At 45.9% G+C, this 22,108-nt stretch overlaps 1 protein-coding gene across 1 annotated transcript in view; it reads right to left on the bottom strand.

The window, feature by feature from the left end:
* Positions 1–11,841, bottom strand: part of MCCC1 (methylcrotonyl-CoA carboxylase subunit 1) — a 125,240-nt gene extending 113,399 nt beyond the window's left edge. The window contains exons 1-3 of the mRNA XM_075340568.1: positions 11,713–11,841; positions 6,881–6,918; positions 6,319–6,458 (exon numbers count right to left, since the gene is read on the bottom strand). Of these exons, the coding sequence (XP_075196683.1) occupies positions 6,319–6,458; positions 6,881–6,918; positions 11,713–11,780 (246 nt within the window). The 5' untranslated portion in view covers positions 11,781–11,841. The remainder of the gene's footprint in view (positions 1–6,318; positions 6,459–6,880; positions 6,919–11,712) is intronic.
* Positions 11,842–22,108: the final 10,267 nt, after the last annotated feature.

Genomic DNA, 22,108 nt, shown 5'->3' with positions numbered 1-22,108 from the left:
TGCTACTAGGAAAACCACTTTCTGCGAAAGGCGTGAGAGAGAAATATCCCTCATTGGCTCGAATGGTGGTTTCTGAAGAACCATCAGCACCCTGTTCAGATCCCAGGGTTCTAACGGCCGCTTGTAAGGAGGAACGATGTGACAAACCCCCTGGAGGAACGTGCGTACCTGTGGAAGTCTAGCTAGGCGCTTCTGGAAAAACACAGAGAGCGCTGAGACTTGTCCCTTAAGGGAGCCGAGCGACAAACCCTTTTCCAGTCCAGATTGAGGGAAGGACAGAAAAGTGGGCAAGGCAAAAGGCCAGGGAGAAAAACCCTGAGCAGAGCACCATGACAGGAAAATTTTCCACGTCCTGTGGTAGATCTTGGCGGACGTTGGTTTCCTGGCCTGTCTCATAGTGGCAATGACCTCTTGAGATAATCCTGAAGACGCTAGGATCCAGGACTCAATGGCCACACAGTCAGGTTGAGGGCCGCAGAATTCAGATGGAAAAACGGCCCTTGAGACAGCAAGTCTGGTCGGTCTGGTAGTGCCCACGGTTGGCCTACCGTGAGATGCCACAGATCCGGGTACCACGACCTCCTCGGCCAGTCTGGAGCGACGAGGATGACGCGGCGGCAGTCGGCCCTGATCTTGCGTAACACTCTGGGCAACAGTGCCAGCGGAGGAAACACATAAGGGAGCTGAAACTGCGACCAATCCTGAACTAAGGCGTCTGCCGCCATAGCTCTGGGATCTTGAGACCGTGCCATGAACGTCGGTACCTTGTTGTTGTGCCGGGACGCCATGAGGTCGACGTACGGCACCCCCCAGCGGCAACAGATCTCCTGAAACACGTCCGGGTGAAGGGACCATTCCCCTGCGTCCATGCCCTGGCGACTGAGATAATCTGCTTCCCAGTTTTCCACGCCTGGGATGTGAACTGCAGAGATGGTGGAAGCCGTGGCTTCCACCCACATCAAAATCCGCCGGACTTCCTGGAAGGCTTGCCGACTGCGTGTGCCGCCTTGGTGGTTGATGTATGCCACCGCTGTGGAATTGTCCGACTGAATTCGGATCTGCTTGCCTTCCAGCCACTGCTGGAACGCTTTCAGGGCAAGGTACACTGCCCGTATTTCCAGAACATTGATCTGAAGTGAGGACTCTTGCTGGGTCCACGTACCCTGAGCCCTGTGGTGGAGAAAAACCGCTCCCCACCCTGACAGACTCTCGTCCGTCGTGACCACCTCCCAGGATGGGGGCAGGAAGGATTTCCCCTTCGATAATGAAGTGGGAAGAAGCCACCACCGAAGGGAAGCTTTGGTCGCCTGAGAGAGAGAGACGTTCCTGTCGAGGGACGTCGGCTTCCTGTTCCATTTGCGTAGGATGTCCCATTGAAGAGGACGCAGGTGAAACTGCGCGAAAGGGACTGCCTCCATTGCTGCCACCATCTTCCCCAGGAAGTGCATGAGGCGCCTCAAGGGGTGTGCCTGACCTTGAAGGAGAGATTGTACCCCTTTCTGTAGTGAACGCTGCTTGATCAGCGGAAGCTTCACTATCGCTGAGAGGGTATGAAACTCCATGCCAAGATATGTCAGCGATTGGGCCGGTGTCAGATTTGACTTTGGAAAATTGATGAGCCACCCGAAACTCTGGAGAGTGTCCAGAGTAGCGTCGAGGCTGTGTTGGCATGCCTCTTGAGAGGGTGCCTTGATCAGCAGATCGTCCAAGTAAGGGATCACCGAGTGACCCTGAGAGTGGAGGACCGCTACTACAGTAGCCATAACCTTGGTGAAAACCCGTGGGGCTGTTGCCAGGCCGAACGGCAGTGCCACGAACTGCAGGTGTTCGTCTCCTATGGCGAAGCGCAAGAAGCGCTGGTGCTCTGGAGCAATCGGTACGTGGAGATAAGCATCTTTGATATCGATCGATGCAAGGAAATCTCCTTGGGACATTGAGGCGATGACGGAGCGGAGGGATTCCATCCGGAACCGCCTGGTCTTTACGTGTTTGTTGAGCAGTTTCAGGTCCAGGACAGGACGGAAAGACCCGTCCTTCTTTGGGACCACAAACAGGTTGGAGTAAAAACCGTGACCCTGTTGCTGAAGAGGAACAGGGACCACCACTCCTTCTGCCTTCAGAGTGCCCAGCGCCTGCAGAAGAGCCACGGCTCGCTCGGGAGGCGGGGATGACCTGAAGAATCGAGTCGGGGGACGAGAGGTGAACTCTATCTTGTACCCGTGAGACAGAATGTCTCTCACCCAACGGTCTTTTACCCGTGGCAGCCAGGTGTCGCAAAAGCGGGAGAGCCTGCCACCGACCGAGGATGCGGATTGAGGAGGCCGAAAGTCATGAGGAAGCCGCTTTGGTAGCGGCACCTCCGGTGGTCTTTTTAGGACGTGACTTAGACCGCCATGAATCAGAGTTCCTTTGATCTTTCTGAGGCCTTTTGGACGAGGAGAATTGGGACCTGCCCGCGCCCCGAAAGGACCGAAACCTCGACTGCCCCCTCCTCTGTTGGGGTATGTTCGGTTTGGGCTGGGGTAAGGATGTATCCTTTCCCTTGGATTGTTTGATGATTTCATCCAAACGCTCGCCAAACAATCGGTCGCCAGAAATTGGCAAACTGGTTAAGCGCTTTTTGGAAGCAGAATCTGCCTTCCATTCCCGTAGCCACAAGGCCCTGCGGAGTACCACCGAATTGGCGGATGCAACCGCCGTACGGCTCGCAGAGTCCAGGACAGCATTAATAGCGTAAGACGCAAATGCCGACGTCTGAGCGGTTATGGACGCCACCTGTGGCGCGGAAGTGCGTGTGGCTGCGTCAATTTGCGCTTGACCTGCTGATATAGCTTGTAGCGCCCATACGGCTGCGAATGCTGGGGCAAAAGAAGCGCCGATAGCTTCATAGATGGATTTCAACCAGAGCTCCATCTGCCTGTCAGTGGCATCTTTGAGGGAAGCCCCATCTTCCACTGCAAGTATGGATCTAGCCGCCAGTCTGGAGATTGGAGGATCCACCTTGGGACACTGAGTCCAACCTTTGACCACGTCAGGGGGAAAGGGATAACGTGTATCCTTAAGGCGCTTAGAAAAACGCTTATCTGGACAATCATGGTGATTCTGGACTGCCTCTCTGAAATCAGAGTGGTCCAGAAACATACTCGGTGTACGCTTGGGAAACCTGAAACGGAATTTCTCCTGCTGAGAAGCTGACTCCTCCACCGGAGGAGCTGAGGGAGAAATATCCAACATTTGATTGATGGACGCAATAAGATCGTTCACTATGGCGTCCCCGTCCGGAGTATTTAGATTGAGAGCGGCCTCAGGATCAGAATCCTGATCAGCTGTCTCCGCGTCATCAACCAGAGATTCCCCCCGCTGAGACCCTGAACAATATGATGATGTCGAGGGAATTTCCAAGCGAGCTCGCTTATTCGGTCTGGGGCTGGGGTCCGTGTCAGAGCCCCCAGCCTGGGATCTATGAGATACCCCGGGAAGACATTGTTGGTCCAACTGAGGGGGGCCAGGGAACAATGATTCAACAGTGTCCCTGTGCTGAGATACCGGTCTGGACTGCAAGGCTTCTAGTATCTTAGCCATAGTTTCAGAGAGAGTTTATCCGTAAAGACTGCAAACTCCGTCCCTGTCACCTGGATAGTGTCAGCAGGTGGCTCCCCCTGGGCCCCTCTTAGCAGAGGCTCCGGCTGAGTAAGTGCAGCAGTGGCCGAGCAGTGCACACAATGAGGGTCAGTGGAACCTGCCGGTAGCGGCGTCGTACATGCGGCGCAGGCAGCATAGTAAGCCTGTGTTTTGGCACCCCTGCCTTTTGTGGGCGCCATGCTATTGTCTTCCCTGAGCAACACAATAGGGTATATAGCCAGAATCAACTGTGCACCATACAGTGTAAAGTATATACCATAAACATATAATTTATAATTACACTTCTGCACAATGGGGCTAGCACCACAGGTGCTGCTTACCACCCGCTTAAAGCGGTTGTGAGGCCACCAGAATCCCTGCCTGGGTCTCCCAGAATTTGTCCCCCTCTGCAGCGTCCGAGGAGCTGACAGGAATGGCTGCCGGCGTCCTGAGGAGAGGAGGGAGCCGTGGGCGTGACCCAGAAAGTGCGGGAACTGGTGCCCCACTGTGCACAGTGAGGGGGATGGAGTATGCAAAGCATGCTCCAGCCCTCATTGCTGCTCGTCTGTACAGCGTCCCGCCCTTCCCCTGCCTGTCAGGGCTGGGGGCGGGAGGAAAAAAGACTAGGCCGCAAAAGCCGGGGACTCGAGTAATAAGCGCGGCCGCCGTATAAGCGCGGCCGGCGCGGAAGTCCCCGGCGCACTACAAGTCCCAGCCGCGCCGCAGTGTTAACCATGGCAGCGGCGGTCAGCGCGGTAGTCCCCATACACAAACACACTCAGCGACGCTGAGTGTGTAATGGCACATTTAACCCGGTCAGCGCCGCGGTCCCCGGTGCACTAGCACACCCAGCAATGCTGGAGTGTTGCTGTGCGCGGTCCCCACGGGGACACAGAGTACCTCCAAGTAGCAGGGCCATGTCCCTGAACGATACCCGGCTACTATCCAGCAGGCTCCTCTGGAGTTGTGGATGAAGCACGGTCTCAGTGCCTGGAGACCGATAGGATCCCACTTCACCCAGAGCCCTAAGGGGGATGGGGAAGGAAAACAGCATGTGGGCTCCAGCCTCCGTACCCGCAATGGATACCTCAACCTTAACAACACCGCCGACAAGAGTGGGGTGAGAAGGGAGCATGCTGGGGGCCCTATATGGGCCCACTTTTCTTCCATCCGACATAGTCAGCAGCTGCTGCTGACCAATCTGTGGAGCTGTGCGTGCATGTCTGCCTCCTTCGCACAAAGCATAAAAACTGAGGAGCCCGTGGGAGCACGGGGGGTGTATAGGCAGAAGGGGAGGGGCTTTACACTTTTAGTGTAATACTTTGTGCGGCCTCCGGAGGCATAGCCTATACACCCAATTGTCTGGGTCTCCCAATGGAGCGACAAAGAAAAGGACATCGGAGCACTGCATCAGACTTTATTTCAGCCATTTACCTTTCACTATTTTACCAGACTTCACTCAATATTGTTTCATTATGATAAATGACAAGTTCTACAGCATTTTATAGATAACCGTGTCATTGTTTTTCAGATCAGGTGGTTTGAATATACCCATGTTCCCATAGCTTCCATGTTGTCATGCATTATATGACATCCATTCATTTTCTCCATCAAATATACATTTGTTTTTCTTTATCACGCTGTGTGATGGGATGAACCCTCCCCACTTTTTTTTTTCCTTCTTATTACCTTTCCCTTCTCCCATCATATATAACATAACATGTGACAGCGCCCCAGTGCACATGAAGACCCTTCAAGAGCCCGACGGCAGCCGGTTGTGGCTTTATAGTGCACAAAGTATGATAATAATCTGTAATTTTTTTCCTGTTTCTAGTGCTGCATAAGAAACATTACATATGCATTTACTCCTATTATCTGTGCAGCAATAGGTGAAAATCCTATGTCATGCCACTGTTTATTGACAGTATACCAGGAAAAAAAGGGGTTAAAAATCTGTGCCGCTGATGATGGAGATGAAGTAGAATGTGTAATCCAAGTAGTTCTAATAAATAACCTAATAAAGTACTTGGATTACACATTCTGCTTAATTAGCAGTGCAGATTGTTAACCCCTTTTCTTCCTGGTATACGGTCTGTCATTATCGTGGGGCCGCAGCAGCCGTACATCAAGTGCACTCCGTGGTTGTGAGCACACAACCCCAATCAGGAGGCGTATATCCTAAACAATACCATTAAAACCACCCACATAAGACCCTACTGTATTTGTCTTTTTTCCCAGTTTTTAAGCCATGCCATCATTTATCTGTACCTTTTATAAAGTCAAAGAGTTTGGAATCGTGAAGAAGGGAAAAAAAAACCTGATTTTTGTAAATGTTCAAGTCAATTGTATGAAGAGATTATCAGTGAGGGTCTGTGGGCTTCTAACCCTGCCAATCCCTTACATAAAAATATCACAGGCAGCTAGAAAATGACTAAAAATCCCTTGGGGAAAAGTGAGATTTGTGTCACTGGAAATTCTGACAATCCTCATGTTTCTGCATTATGGAAAGCGATCGGGTAGGAGCCCCGGAGCGGAGGTACTATGCAGCCATGGACAACTGACTGTGACTAACCATGTCTGTATCCTCTGTATAGTCAAAGCCCCCTGAGTATGGGTGAAGATCCACACTCATAGGTGCCCTTCAATATTATCTTCTGATATTTTAGAACATGGTGATTTCCTAGCAGAATACCGTACCAATGATACATGCATGGACTGCCTGTCTGCTTCACTATACACCGCCACAGACTGTACGCCCATCTTCTTAGCTGTCCGCATCACTCTGCAGGCAATCTCTCCTCGGTTTGCAATCAGCACCTTCTCAATCTTACTGCTCCCTGTAACAAAACATGGATTCATCATCAATACACCGTGACAGTCTGCTATGCTGATATATGGAACCACCTTATAATACTCTAATGGCAGAGTGTGCCTTCAGGAATCAAAGCCAGTGAGAGCCTAAATCCTTAGCATCTTTAGTTGTGTCATGGTCTGGGGTCCGTGTAAGAAGCAGCATTATAAAACCACGGGTGCAGCCCCATTATACCTGACCCAGGAGATCCTGACATACACGCTGCATCCTGTATGAAGCAGTATTGTCTGTACGTCCGCAGCGTGTACCTCACATCACTGGATGGAGGTATATAATATATACAATGGTGCAGATTATTCTGAATTAGGGTATTATTATTTCAATGAAATAATAATGCCCTAATGAATAAGTGAATAAGAATAACAATCTAACACTAGCATAACATACCTGCAGATGCATATCGGAGGGGAAAAGGGCCAAGGGACCTATAATAGATAAAGAATAGGTACATATCAATACAAATTATAACAGGACAAACCCAAAACTCTATGCTGTATTTCACTACAGCATAGAGACACAATGGCCCTGATTTTCTCACCGGTCTTAATAAGGTGTGTGGTGGAGTCAGACCCTCCTGATTCATGATGGGGTATACACCTGTTGATAAATGTGGAGCGTATGACGAGCAGCGTGCGCCAGACTTGAAGCCTTATTACATTCAGGGACTGGAGTTAGATTTCTGGTGTACAGTATGCCACAGCTCATCATGAATTAGACGCCCCTGCCCATTTTATTGGGGTTGGGAGCAACTAGTGTGAAAAAGCCAAAAGTCACAATATTTTGGGCAACTGCAAGTTAGGCCAAATTTTTGCGACTTTTTAAATCTTTTACATCATTTTTATGGCATAAAAGCGTTGATGGATCTACAGCACTGAAAGCGAGTCAAAAATACTCCATAAATGCTCAACTATGGAGAAATTTACCATTCCAACTAGACAGAATATACAGAAACCTGTGGAAAGGTTTACACAGCGGCTCGTGGTGCAGAAGTCTGCCATCTGTATACATTCACAAAACAGGAGAACAAAGGAGTTAAATGTGTTTAAATTAGATTTCTATTTTTTTTTATTAAAAGGTGATATCAATATATACCGTATACATATCACCTATTCTATTTAAAAATAGAAATCTAATTTAATCACATTTAACGCCTTTCTTCTCCTGTTTTTGTGATTGTCTATGGAGTTTATGTTGGTGGTGGGGTGACCCTGAGGCTAGGGACCCACTTTGCGTTTTTACCTGCGTTTTAGGTGCTTTTTAGGTCCGTTTTGGGAAGCACCTTTTTCATGCCAAAAGGCATGCATTTATATTTACCAGCAAAGTCTATGGAAAAAGTGGATTTTCCAATCCCACTTTGCATTTCTAAACGCTGCATTTAATTTGCATATTTTATGGCAAAAACCATGCGTTCAAAGAAGCAGCATGTCTGTTCTTTTTGCCATTTTTGGTGCGTTTTGCTAACATTGGAGTCAATGAGAAATGGCAAAAACCAAGATTCCTTCAAATTCCTGCGTTTTACCTGCTTTTTCGGTACAGAAAACATGAGTTTTGGACTTCAAAAACGCATCTTTTTTGGACATCAAAATAATGAATTCATATGTCCCTTTATACACACACACACATAGTCCGACAATTTAAATTAAGGAAATTAATATTTTTTTGCTATTTTTACATAAAATATCATATTACCGCAATAATTTAATGACTAAAATTTAATTTAATGATTTATTCTATGAATATAGATTTGATTGTTTTTTCAAAGAATTTGACTATTTAAACTTTATTAAGCTGTGTCTTTATGTTAAAAACGCAAATATCAGAACGCAGGTGAAAACGCAGGTAAAAATCGCTAAAAACGCATCAAATACGCGACAAAAAACGCATGCGTTTTCAGCGCTAAATTTCTGAAAAAGGCAAGTTTGGTCAAATCAAATAAGCCCCAAACGTGCGTTCTAAACTGCAAGTAGGTGAACGCAAAGTGGGTCCCTAGCCTAAGTGGCACCCTGCCTCCTCACCAGGTTTAATATGGTTGCATGGAGATCCATCTTTATACATTGGATGGCTGTCAGTTGAACAATACTTTGACAGATCGTTTAGTTGACGGGCTCTCTCGGCTGGCGGTGCCATTCACAGGAGTGCTCATTCACACCACCGGACGAGAGCCTGCACACTGATCTGTTAGTCACTGGGTCAGTGCTGATGACCGATTTGTTTTTTCACTGACCGAATCAGTGTGTGAAAACTATTGCAGCATACTATGATTTACTCTGAGATCAGATGAGACTCACTCACTCAAGTTTGTTGGTGCAAAAAAAAAATAAAATCAGATGCCACAAAATAGCATCCAATTTTTACGGATACATTACAATTCTGTACCAGAATACTGTAAATGGTCCTGTAAAATGATTAATAGCTGTAAAGCAAAAAAATAAAATTGACAGCACATGGACGTCAGGAGAGAAAAAAAACCAACTTACTTTTCTGGAAGAAAAACAGACCAATTTTTTATACTGTGTGAACCAAGCCCCCGGGGAATCTGCTGCCTGCCACTTGGCTATGTGTGGGCTCATACAGTGTGTATATAGGGAGACTGTGTGGGGGTTCATGCTGTATATAGGAGGGCTATGTGGTGGCTAATACTGTATGTGTATATATATGGAGATTGTGTGGAGACTCATGCTGTATATAGGAGGGCTATGTGGTAGCTCATACTGTATATAGGGAGCTATATGGGGCTCACACTATATATAGGGAGATTGTGTGGGGGCTCATGCTGTATAGAGGGAGCTATATGGGGCTCACACTATATATAGGGAGATTATGTGGGGGCTCATGCTGTATATAGGGAGCTATATGGGGCTCACACTGTATATAGGGAGATTGTGTGGAGACTCATGCTGTATATAGGAGGGCTATGTGGTAGCTCATACTGTATATAGGGAGCTATATGGGGCTCACACTATATATAGGGAGATTGTGTGGGGGCTCATGCTGTATAGAGGGAGCTATATGGGGCTCACACTATATATAGGGAGATTATGTGGGGGCTCATGCTGTATATAGGGAGCTATATGGGGCTCACACTGTATATAGGAAGATTGTGTGGAGACTCATGCTGTATATAGGAGGGCTATGTGGTAGCTCATACTGTATATAGGGAGCTATATGGGGCTCACACGATATATAGGGAGATTGTGTGGGGGCTCATGCTGTATATGGGGAGCTATATGGGGCTCACACTGTATAGAGGGAAATTGTGTGGGGGCTCATACTGTATATAGGGAGCTATATGGGGCTCACACTGTATATAGGGAGATTGTGTGGGGGCTCATGCTGTATATAGGGAGCTATATGGGGCTCACACTGTGTGGGGGCTCATGCTGTATATAGGGAGCTATATGGGGCTCACACTGTATATAGGGAGATTGTGTGGGGGCTCATGCTGTATATAGGGAGCTATATGGGGCTCACACTGTATATAGGGAGATTGTGTGGGGACTCATGCTGTATATAGGAGGGCTATGTGGGGCTCACACTGTATATAGGGAGATTGTGTGGGGACTCATGCTGTATATAGGAGGGCTATGTGGGGCTCACACTGTATATAGGGAGATTGTGTGGGGGCTCATGCTGTATATAGGGAGCTATATGGGGCTCACACTGTATATAGGGAGATTGTGTGGGGACTCATGCTGTATATAGGAGGGCTATGTGGTGGCTCATACTGTATATATAAGGGAGATTGTGTGGGGGCTTATGCTGTATATAGGGAGCTATATGGGGCTCACGCTGTATATAGGGAGATTGTGTGGGGGCTCATGCTGTATATATGGAGTTATATGGGGCTCACACTGTATATAGGGAGATTGTGTGGGGGGCTCATGCTGTATATAGGAGGGCTATGTGGTAGCTCATACTGTATATAGGGAGCTATATGGGGCTCACACTATATATAGGGAGATTGTGTGGGGGCTCATGCTGTATATAGGGAGCTATATGGGGCTCACTGTATATAGGGAGATTGTGTGGGGGCTCATGCTGTATATAGGAGGGCTATGTGGTGGCTCATACTGAATATAGGGGGCTATATGGGGCTTACGTATATAGGAGAGCTATGTGGTTGCTCATACTGTCTTTAGGGGGCTCATACTGTGTGTATAGGGGGACTGTGGGGGTGCTCATACTGTATATAGGAGAGCTACGTGGGGGTTTATACTGTATATAGGTAGCTATATTGGGCTAATACTGTATATAGGGGCTAGGTGGAGCTCACTGTGTATATAGGGGATTGTGTGAAAGCTCATAATGTATAAGGGAGCTATATGTAGGCTCATACCATATATAGGGAGCCTGTGTTTGGTCTCATACTGTACATAGAGGGGGCTGTGTGTGAACACTGTATAGGGGCTGCGTGTGAACACTGTATAGGGGCTGCGTGTGAACACTGTATAGGGGCTGCGTGTGAACACTGTATAGGGGCTGCGTGTGAACACTGTATAGGGGCTGCGTGTGAACACTGTATAGGGGCTGCGTGTGAACACTGTATAGGGGCTGCGTGTGAACACTGTATAGGGGCTGCGTGTGAACACTGTATAGGGGCTGCGTGTGAACACTGTATAGGGGCTGCGTGTGAACACTGTATAGGGGCTGCGTGTGAACACTGTATAGGGGCTGTGTGTGAGCTAATACGGTATATAGGGGATGTCAGGATACTTAATTCTGCTCAATATTAAAGTGATACAATTAATAATATTGAGCACAATTCACTTCAGCCTATTGGTTCATACAACAGTAACAGTCACAGTCTCTCGTGGCCCCAAGGGAAAAGTAATTACCCACCCTGGTTTAAGTGGTTTTAATAAAAGAGATCTCTCTTGTGGATGGTCACTGTTTGTTTTTTTGCCGGCATTCCTTTCCCCCAGAGGAAACGTTATTCCAGGACCCTCTATAGTAGCACATTGCATTATCCCACAGGACATGAATGTGTATGCTGCCCCAATAATACAGGGCAGGAAGGGCCACAGAGCGACCAATCACATCACAGTTCACACTTTCACAAGGATCGATAAAAAAAGTAGCAATGTGATTGGTCGCTATCGGCAACTACAAGTTACCTCCACTATGAGAGACAGAGACTGTCCTAGGACGTGTAGCCATTTTATATAGAAATTAGCCACTGACCACCATTATCGGCTCTTATAAACGAAACAAGAACCCACCGGGAATGCAGCAGCACTGCCAGGCCCGGACAGCGTCTCCTGCTGACAAGCACCAAGGTGGCCGCCATGTTCGCGTCTTACAACCCAGTGACTCTCCTGACACGCCCCTTCCGAGCCCCGCCGTCCCGAGGACCAATAACAAGTGCAGTTTCAGCCACAGCCATAATAGCGAGCAGCTGATAATTATTGATACTGTGTTTAGTTTATACAAATACAACTTTATTGTTAACGATCAGTCCTATCCTCTGCACAGGACCTTCGTGACGTCACCGTACCATAACACGTGACCGTGTAGGCAGTATACCACGTGACCGCTCAGCGTGCGGCTTCATACAGGTTGCATAGATGTATGTACTGTGTGGAGACGGTTAGTGGGCGGGGCTTGTGCAGTCAGTATATGTGGAGTTTCCGAGGTGATGTGTAGTGTGCGGGGTGTCTACATACGGGGACATTTTATTGTTATTTTAATAATACTTATATGTGGGGCAAAAAACGTGTGCTCTGTGCAGATCAGTGGCCGTGTGCACTGCGCAGATTCGCGCCCCAGTGCACCATGTAGATCTGCGCCCGTGTACCCCGTGCAGATTCGCGCCCCTGTGCACCATGTAGGTCTGCGCCCGTGCTCTCCGAGCAGATCTGCGCCGTTGCAGATCCGCGCCCCTGTGCATCATGTAGATTTGCGCCCGTGCAGATCTGCGCCACTGTGCACCATGTATGTCTGCGCCCGTGCAGATCCGCGCACATGGGATCCACGTCGTCCAGATCCGTGCACCCCGTGCAGATCCACGCGCATTGGATCCGCGTCCGTGCAGATCTGCGCAGCATGTAGATCTGCGCCCATGCGCTCCATGCAGATCCACGCCTGTGCACTCTGCAGATTTGTGCCCGTGTGTACTAAACTTTTGGTGCCTACCATTTACTTTGTTCCTTGGAGACACTCCTATTTTTATTTTTCTCCGTTTGATTCTTGCTCTTCTTCTTTCGAGATTCATAACTTTTTGTTTTTTTCCCTCAAAGTTGTCATATGTGACTTGTTTTTTCCAGGACACATTGTAGCTTTGAATGACCGTATTTGTTTACCATTTAATGTACTGATAATCAAAGAGAAAAATCCTAACTGTGGTGGAAAAAAAATTGGATTCAGTCACCATATTCTGAGAACCAATTTTAATCATTGAATTGATTGATGTTTAAGGTCTTGTTTTTTTCTTGTATTATAAGATGTAATTTTTATTGGTATCATTGGTCGAATACAAAATTCAAGGCAAGAAGAGGCTGCTTACACTGCTGTCAACAATGCGCTCCTGTGTTCTGTATGAGAGCCATTCTCTGACTGTTCTGGCAGCAGCTTATATCTGGGTTAGCAAGTCTAAGGGGTACTTTGCACACTACGACATCCAAAGCCGATGCTGCGATGCCGAGCGCGATAGTCCCCGCCCCCGTCGCAGCAGCGATATCTTGTGATCGCTGCGTAGCGAACATTATCGCTACGGCAGCTTCACATGCACTTACCTGCCCTGCGACGTCGCTCTGGCCAGCGACCCGCCTCCTTCCTAAGGGGGCGGGTAGTGCGGCGTCACAGCGACGGCAGGCGGCCTATAGAAGCGGAGGGGCGGTGATGAGCGGGACTTAAACATCCCCCCCACCTCCGTCCTTCCGCATAGCCGGCGTGAGCCGCAGTGACGCAGGTAAGCTGATAGTCCTCGCTCCTGCGGCTTCTCACACAGTGATGTGTGCTGCTGCAGGGGAACAAGGAACAACATCGTACCGTCGATGCCGCGCAATTATGAAAATGGCGGACACTACACCGATGATACAATTACGGTGCTTTTGCGCTCGTTAATCGTATCAAAAACGCTTTACACACTACGATATCGACAGCGACGCCGGATGTGCGTCACTTTCAATTTGACCCCACCGACATCGCAGTTGCGATGTCGTAGTGTGCAAAGTACCTTAAGGTGCCTTAAGACTTGCTAACAAAGGCTGCTCAGCTACAAACATATTCTTTTGCGTTTCCTAGCAGAACATGCATATAAGGACTGTAAGATCAAACTACAGTTCTGTCATCAAAAGGCTTCCTGTCACAAGGTACCAAACATCTTAGAGAGCAAAGAGAGGTCGCAATACAGCCGCATAAATTGCCCAAGAAACACGGTTTACAGCAGAGACCTGTGGCTTATTATTCAGCTAGACTCTACCCCATTGCCAATGTTACACCTGTTTGTGTTAGGCTAGGTTCATATTTCCGTTGTTTTGCATCAGTCACATGCGTTGCTTGACGCATGTGACCGATGCGTTGCACAACGGATGACAAAGAACAGAATTCATTGTCAGACTACGTTGTGTGCAGAGCCGAGCGAGGGCGTGGCGCTGAGGACATCAGTGTCGCGGGGACTGCAGGGCTGGGGACAGGTGTGTGTGTGTGTACACATGCGGAGTGTGGGAGGGGGCGGAGCCGAGCGGGGAAGTGTTGGCCTCCCTGCACACGTATCCAGGGTAAATATCGGGTAACTAAAAGCAAAGCACTTTGTGCTTGGTTACCCGATATTTACCTTGGTTACCAGCTTACACCGCTTAGCGCTGGCTCCCTGCACACGTAAGAAGTGTAAATATCGGGTAACTAACCAAAGCGCATTGCTTAGTAACCCGATGTGTATCCTGGTTACGTGTGCAGGGAGCCAGAGAGAGAGCATGCGCAGAAAAATCCTACAGATTGCGCTGCTCAAAAAACGTTACAGGCTTCATTCCTTCTGCCCCGCGGTCAGTCGTTCCACAACTGATCAGTCGGGCGGAGGGTGCAACGCAGCATCATCAGTCACAATCCGCCACTTATACAAATCTATGGGAACAACGGAATCCGCCAAACGGATTCCGTTGTTTACCAGAGCAGTGGATTGTGACTGATACAATTTAACGAAAGTGTGAACCTAGCCTTAGAGACATTTCTGCTTGTCAAGCCGTGCTAGGGAAGGCCACAAAAATAGTTCTTGATTATAAAGCTACACTCTACATAGTATTAATGCAGTCCTCACTCAGGCACAACCTAGACACATTTCAATGACCTAGCAACTTTGACTTCAATGTGTAGGTCTTATCCCCCAAATGTAAAACTCAAGTGATGTACAATCTTAAATCCAGCTATGCTTCTACCACTGGATCGAAAAGGGGGGAAGAGAGGGGGCGAGGCCTGCTGAGGACGATGTAGGACACAGGGAGAGAGTGCTCTAAGGGCCATTTATATATCAACTTATAAAGCTATAATAAGGAAAAAAAATCAAGACAATATATATAATTTTATTCAGTATATTTGTTGGAACATTTTGAGACCTTTTTTGACTTTTTTGGTGCTGAAAAAAGATAATTATGGAAGAGGAATTTTGTCAGTTCTGAGGAGCAGCACTTCTGAGAGACTTTGTCTGAGGAGATTCAGGCGAGATATAACGAGTTAAAAACGGCTGTTTGAGGAGATAAGGTGATGTTGTGGGACAAATGTAAGTACTAAACATAGAAAATCACCCAAACATTGGTCATTCTCTAAAAAAAAAAACCATTTTAGTCAAAGATCTCTCAGGGAAATTTGACACCTGAGTGAAGAGGTCTATGTGCCGTTTCCATGACAACTCCTCAGTGAATTTCTCAGGTCAGCTCACATAAGGCTCATTGAAGTATTTCTTTACTAAAACAGGAGTTGAAGTTCATAAAGACATAGACAAGAGTAGCGGACTTAAGATCCCACAAAAGTCACATTTATTGACTTAAGGTACCGTTACACGCAACGATATATCTAACGATATGCTGTCGGGGTCACGTCGTTGGTGACGCACATCCGGCATCGTTTGACATATCGTAGCGTGTGACCGCTACGAGCGACTGTGAACGCGCAAAAATACTCACCTTATCGTTGCTCATTGACACGTTGCTCATTTTCAAAAAATCGATCGTCCTTCTGCGCGCCGGTTGTTCATTGTTCCCGAGGCAGCACACGTCGCTCCGTCTGACACCTGAGGAACAATGAACTGCAGTTTACCTGCGGCCGCCGGCAATGCGGATGGAAGGAGGTGGGCGGGAGGTTATGTCCTGCTCTTCTCTGCCCCTCCGCTTCTATTGGGCGGCCGCTGTGTGATGTCGCTGTGACGCCGAACGTCCCTCCCCCTTCAGGAAGAGGATGTTCGCCGCCCACAGCGAGGTCGTTCGGGAGGTAAGTGCGTGTGATGGGGGTTACCGACTTCGTGCGCCATGGGCAACAAATTGCCCGTGATGCATAAACGATGGGGGCGAGTGCGATTGCACATGCGATCGCACGATAAATCGCCGCGTGTAAAGCTGCCTTTATTCTATAAAATATAACCTAATACTGAGCGTCTAGTTCCAAGTTCAGGGGAGTGGTGCAGACTGTGTTGAAACAATTTTTACTAAGCATGTATTGACAGCTTAATACGTGGCCAGTGACAAAAGTGAAATAGATCTGGTGTGTATTCGTGGTTTTTGAGTAAATCAGGAGCAAGAATTAAAAGCTGTCAAAGTTTTATTGGACCCAGTTGCAAGTGTTTCAATAGTAAATCTACCGTATTTTTCGGACCATAAGACACACTTTTTTTTCCTCCAAATTTGGGATGAAAGTGTGGGGTGCGTCTTATGGTCTGAATGTCAAAGCGGGGTACCTGCGGGGTAGGGAGCGGCTGTGGAGTGGGATCACAGGAGGCAGGGAGGGTCGCTGCTGCAGGAAGCCGGCGGCTGGAGAAACCACATGTACCCGCTGTTTAAAGTAAACGAATATTCATTAACTGCTCCCCGCCCACCTCTCTCCGCTCTCTTCAGTCAGTGACTAGAAGCGGGTGTGAGGAGCAGCAAATCAATATTTGTTTAATGTAAACAGCGGACACACGTGGGAGCTCCAGCCGCCGGCTTCCTGCAGCAGCTGGGGAGACTATGTCCGCTGTTTATTAGGCAGGAGCAGGGTGTCGCTGCAGTCATGTCTGGCCCGGAGGAAGTGCAGATCACTGCAGTGTCCGGGCCAGAGCACGGCATACCATCACAGCACAGCCCGCAGTCTCTGTGCTGAGGGTTCACATTGCTTTCACTTTGCTCCTGCCTCTGCACTAGAAACAAAGTCTCCCGTAACAACAGGACCTGCAGTGATGTACTGAAGAGGCGGGGCCAGAGCAGCACAGAACAGCATAGTGCCCCGCCTCTTCATTACATCCCTGCAGGTCCTCTTCAGATATGGGAGACTTTGCTTCTAGTGCAGAGGAAAGACCAAACAAAGTCAGGTGAGCACCACATTTGTAAAATTAAGGCAATAAATTAATTTAGTATATAAAGGAATTACTGTACACCTGGATAGGGTTGGATCATTTATTTATATATATATATATATATATATATATATATATATATATATATATTATGTATACCAGGTCGGAGGATCACACACATAAGGATGGGGAACATACATATTCCACGATGGGGGCCATATCTACCTGTAAGGGGCCCAGAATGGGGGATATGAGTACAGAATTTGGGGATATTATTACCTCCATTACACCATAACCGCATCAGCAGCAGACCCACCACCCCATAACAGTGTGTCATGACCACATTTTTTTAATTTTAATTTTTTTTTCTATTTTCTCCTCTAAAAAATGGGTGCGTCTTATAGTTCGGTGAGTCTTATAGTCCAAAAAATACGGTAATCTGTCCACATTTGCTGGAATAGATATAGAGATATACGTAGGAGCTAGACAGTAGCCGAGTCAAATCACAAAACAAAATGGCGACAAATCCTTAAAACAAGGTAATGTATGTAAACCTTAAAAAATTCATACTAAGTGTTTAGGTTCCGCAACTTCACAAGGTGTAGAAACAAAAGGAACCCATGTTAAAAAGGATGCAACAACTAATTTCTTCAAATAATTTTGGAAAAACAAATTATACAAAACCTACTGAACATACTCTTCTGATATCCAAAGACTCACAGGATTCTAAAGTCTCCACTATGGATACTACTTCAGCTGGTACCAATGCAAAAAGGAAACGGACAGTTAGCGATTCTGGCTCACAAGACTCTCCTATTCATAGTCCCGATAACACTCGACCTAGAATTGATATCTCTGAAAACATGGATGAAATAAAAGATTCTAATTCATCAAATACAGAAATACAGTGGAACCTTGCTTAACGAGTAACCTAGTTAGCGAGTATTTTGCCTAACGAGCAAAGCTTGCTGTAAATTTGTAACTCGGTTTACGAGCAAGGATATACATCCTGTAGCGGCGAACTACAAGATCCATGAAGCTGGCGATGGAACGGAAGGTAAGGTGAGCATAATATGTGTATCTTCCGTTCCATCGCCGGCCTCCTGGAATTTGTAGTTCGCCAGTACAGGATGTGTATCGGTAACCATCGCGACGAGGGAGGAACTTCGGCTGTCAGCCGCTACTCAAAGGCAGCGCGCTGGCCAATCAGAGGCAAGCGGCTCCTACCTTTGACGTCAGCGCTCTGGCAGCGGAAGTTCCTGCCTCGTCGCGATGGTTACCCGATACATTTAACAAGTTGTGGAACGAATTGTCTGCATTGCAATGATTTCCTATGAGAAATCTTGCTTTGCTGAATGAGTAACTCTGTTAACAAGCATGCTCCCAGAACAGATTGTTCTCGTTAACCAAGGTTCCACTGCTCAGATCCTTACTTCAATGAGCTTATTAATGCATTTAACCACAATTTAATGCTAGCCATGGACAAACAAACTAAGGTTTTACAGAACACGGTACAATAATTAAATGGCAGAGTAAATGCAAACGAGGTTAAAATTAATCGGGTGGAAGAAAAAACAAACTCCCTGGAAAAATATCAACTTGATCTAAAAAAAGAAGTTTATTACCTCCAACAGAAACTTTCAGACCTCGAAGACAGGAGTAGGAGGAATAATGTAAAACGTAGAGGTATACCTGAAAGTGTTCCATCTAATAAACTCTCAGACTATGTTAAGAATCTTCTTCTAAAGATTTTTCCAGACCGTATCCATCGTTTGCCAAGACCATCTTTTATTGCTGAAGAAACCCCAAGAGATACTATATTACGTCTGCATTTTTTGGTACTAAAGAAAGCCTTTTAAAATACATAAGAGAAAAGAAAACCCTTCCATCTCCCTATCATCTGATTAAAGTATTCAGTGATCTTTCCAAAAACACAATGTCTCTTAGAAAGTCATTTTCATCTTTTACCAGCATACTAAGACAAAAAGGTATTGCTTATAGATGGAACTTCCCTACAAAATTGTTAATTTATCAAAATGGAAAAACTATACCAATTTTGACTCCTGAAGAGGGCACGAAGTTTCTTTCTTCCTTAGGTAAGAAATCATGAACAACTCCATCATCAACCCACTTGATTCCACGATTTAAAGTCACTTACCAATGGAGATAATAATTCCAATAGTTGTTATGCAGACATTGACCTGAATACAAACAAGAAAAATTGCGACCAAAGTCCAGGGTACAAAGTGAAAAAAACTTTATTGGTAACAGGTGCAGGGCGGCACAAACAAGTGTGGACACAGACAATGGTCTTAAACCGGACTATAAACACACCACAATACTGATTACTAATGATTATCCGTTAGCCGGTATATATATATATATGTGTACTCAGATAGTAGATAGTCCACCCAGGAAACTGCATAAAATATACAGGCTGAAGTATGGACCCCAAACCAATACATCAAAGGATCATTATGGCAACCACATAAGTGGTATGTTGGAATAAGATAAATGACAAACAGGTTTGCACACGGTTAGTAAAGGGTTATAAGACAGATCCCAGCCTCCAATGATAAGGGAACAGTGATAATTGCAGATTTACCTGGGATATATGAAGACCAAAAGAGCCTGCGTCCAGCCCAAAGTCCCTTTGTACCCTGGACTTTGGTCGCAATTTTTCTTGTTTGTATTCTAATTCACGACTTGTCCTAGTCCCCATCCAGGTATTATGACTATCATGGTCCTCTCACTGTGTTATATTAATTCCTGGTAAATCATGGAGTGGCTGTGGCTCTTTTTGTACAGACATTGACCTGAGTCTAACGAAAATCCTCATTTACCATGGTTGGCTTCGGAAACTTTCTTTTCCACAAACTTATTCCCCCCACAAAGAACTTCCATTGTCAGTGGATACTTTGGGAGATCAGTTTGTTAGTTTAGTTGTTACTACTACTTATCAGATCTTTAATTTCTCGACTGCGGATTATTTGAAAGATTTTGGAAGATATTAATCTAGGATTATAAATTCTTTTCTTGTTCTTTGTACTTGTTAACTTTTTTATAATTCAATTCAATTACATAGTTTAAGGTCTTGTAGAGTAGCAATTTGTTAAAATAGTAATTATCTCTTACTCTTTGTTTTCAGGAATGTTATTATTAATCTTGCAATAAAGATTTTAGCTATTTAGTTATTTCCTACTGTTTGTTATAGGTATTCTTAACTTTTTTTTTGTGTCTCGCTCATTATTTTAAACAGGCTTGCATCTTATGGCTACAATTTTTTTGTCTTTTAATGTTAAAGGTTTAAATAGTCCAAGGAAAAGATTTGTCACGTGGAAGGAAATTAGAGATAACAAAGCAGATGTGTTTTTACAAAAGGTGAAATTTGCTAGAGATTCTCATCCTAAATTTCATAATACAAAGTTCCCAAACATTTTTTTCTTCTCTAAACGAAAAAAAGAGCAGGGGTTTTAATTATGATTAAGAACACTATAACCTTTTGATTTAATTGCGAAATACAAAGATACTGAGGGGAGATTTTTGATCTTAATTGCACACTTGGATAATAGACCCCATACATTAGTTCATTTATATGCGTCAAATAAAGGGCAAATTCGTTTTTTAAATAAATTAATGTTAATATAGCACACTGGACGTGGTATTAAGGAAATAGTGATTATTTAGCGATATACCACTAACTGAACAAAATACGCCTAAAAAATACCTTTTATTAAATACTAATTAAAAGAACGTGATTGTGTATGATAAAATACAAACGTTAGCAAATGCCATCGTATGGGAGGACGGGAGAATCCTTCATAGACACACTTCAGTTGTTCTCCCTTAATTTAGTCCCATACACAAAACTACTTTTGGATATACCACCCGTGTGCACTGCACATCATCATCTCATTGCAGGGAAACTTTTTCTGGACCTACCTGTCTGCTATGTGATAATTATCACACTGCAACGGGTTTCCTAATACTGCATGGTATTTTGGGGAGTTCATCCCGTATTCCTTGCACCATTTACCCAGTTGAGAAATATGGGGTTAATAAATTTGAGGTTTGTAAGGAACGAACGCTCTCACTGCGACCGCGCAGGCGCAATGGGATGCGTTCCACCATGCTGTATGGTGACGCGCACGCGTCACCGGGTGACGCACGCAACTTCCGGTCAGGTGACCGATGGACGGATGTGACGTCACACGCCGCGGCGGCGGCTTTAAATACCCACTATTCAGCATACCGGGTTTGGCTGTGTTTGTCGTGACACGTGGGAGGCCAGAACCGCAGTAAGTAGGCTATAGTGGGACATGAACACCGCTGGCCCATTGTTCAGAGTGGTTGAAAAATTGATTCATTTTCTTTTTTGATAGCATGTGTCCATTGATGTGAGGACACTGTTTGGATCCATATACGCCGCTCTCCTGATGAGAAGGGAAACGCGTTGAGAGTGGAGCGCTTTACGTAATCAGTGGTGATAGATAACTGGATCCTATGAAGTACCTGAAAAAATCGGGGGAACCAGGAATGTCCCACTGATCTGACGATCAAACAGTGACCAGAGTAGGAGAATGTTTTGACTCCAAGACAACAACACCTATACCGTGGTGAGATTGTTCCATTTTTCACTATATCTAGGCATCTCTGACGGTGGGTGGGAGATAGCAAGGTATTATTGCTGTTTAATTTATGAGTCACTGTTTTGAGGGGTTGCGGATATACCGAGTAAGGGTTAAACTCTGATATAAGGGGTTGTTGACATATCCTGATCTATCAGTTTCCCTGCAATGAGATGATGTGCAGTGCACACGGGTGGTATATCCAAAAAGTAGTTTTGTGTATGGGACTAAATTAAGGGAGAACAACTGAAGTGTGTCTATGAAGGATTCTCCCGTCCTCCCATACAATGGCATTTGCTAACGTTTGTATTTTATCATACACAATCACGTTCTTTTAATTAGTATTTAATAAAAGGTATTTTTTAGGCGTATTTTGTTCAGTTAGTGGTATATCGCTAAATAATCAATAAATAAATTAATGTCCAAAATCCAAGAAGTCTGAAAGGGAGATCTCCTTTATACTGGGTGATTTTAATATTGTCCTAGATGCTCACCTTGATTCCACAGCTC

The sequence above is a fragment of the Anomaloglossus baeobatrachus genome, chromosome 3 (genome assembly GCF_048569485.1).
Source record: "Anomaloglossus baeobatrachus isolate aAnoBae1 chromosome 3, aAnoBae1.hap1, whole genome shotgun sequence".
NCBI classification, from domain to species: Eukaryota; Metazoa; Chordata; class Amphibia; order Anura; family Aromobatidae; genus Anomaloglossus; species Anomaloglossus baeobatrachus.
Note: the sequence above shows the minus strand (reverse complement) of the source record. Positions and strands in the feature narration are given on the sequence as shown.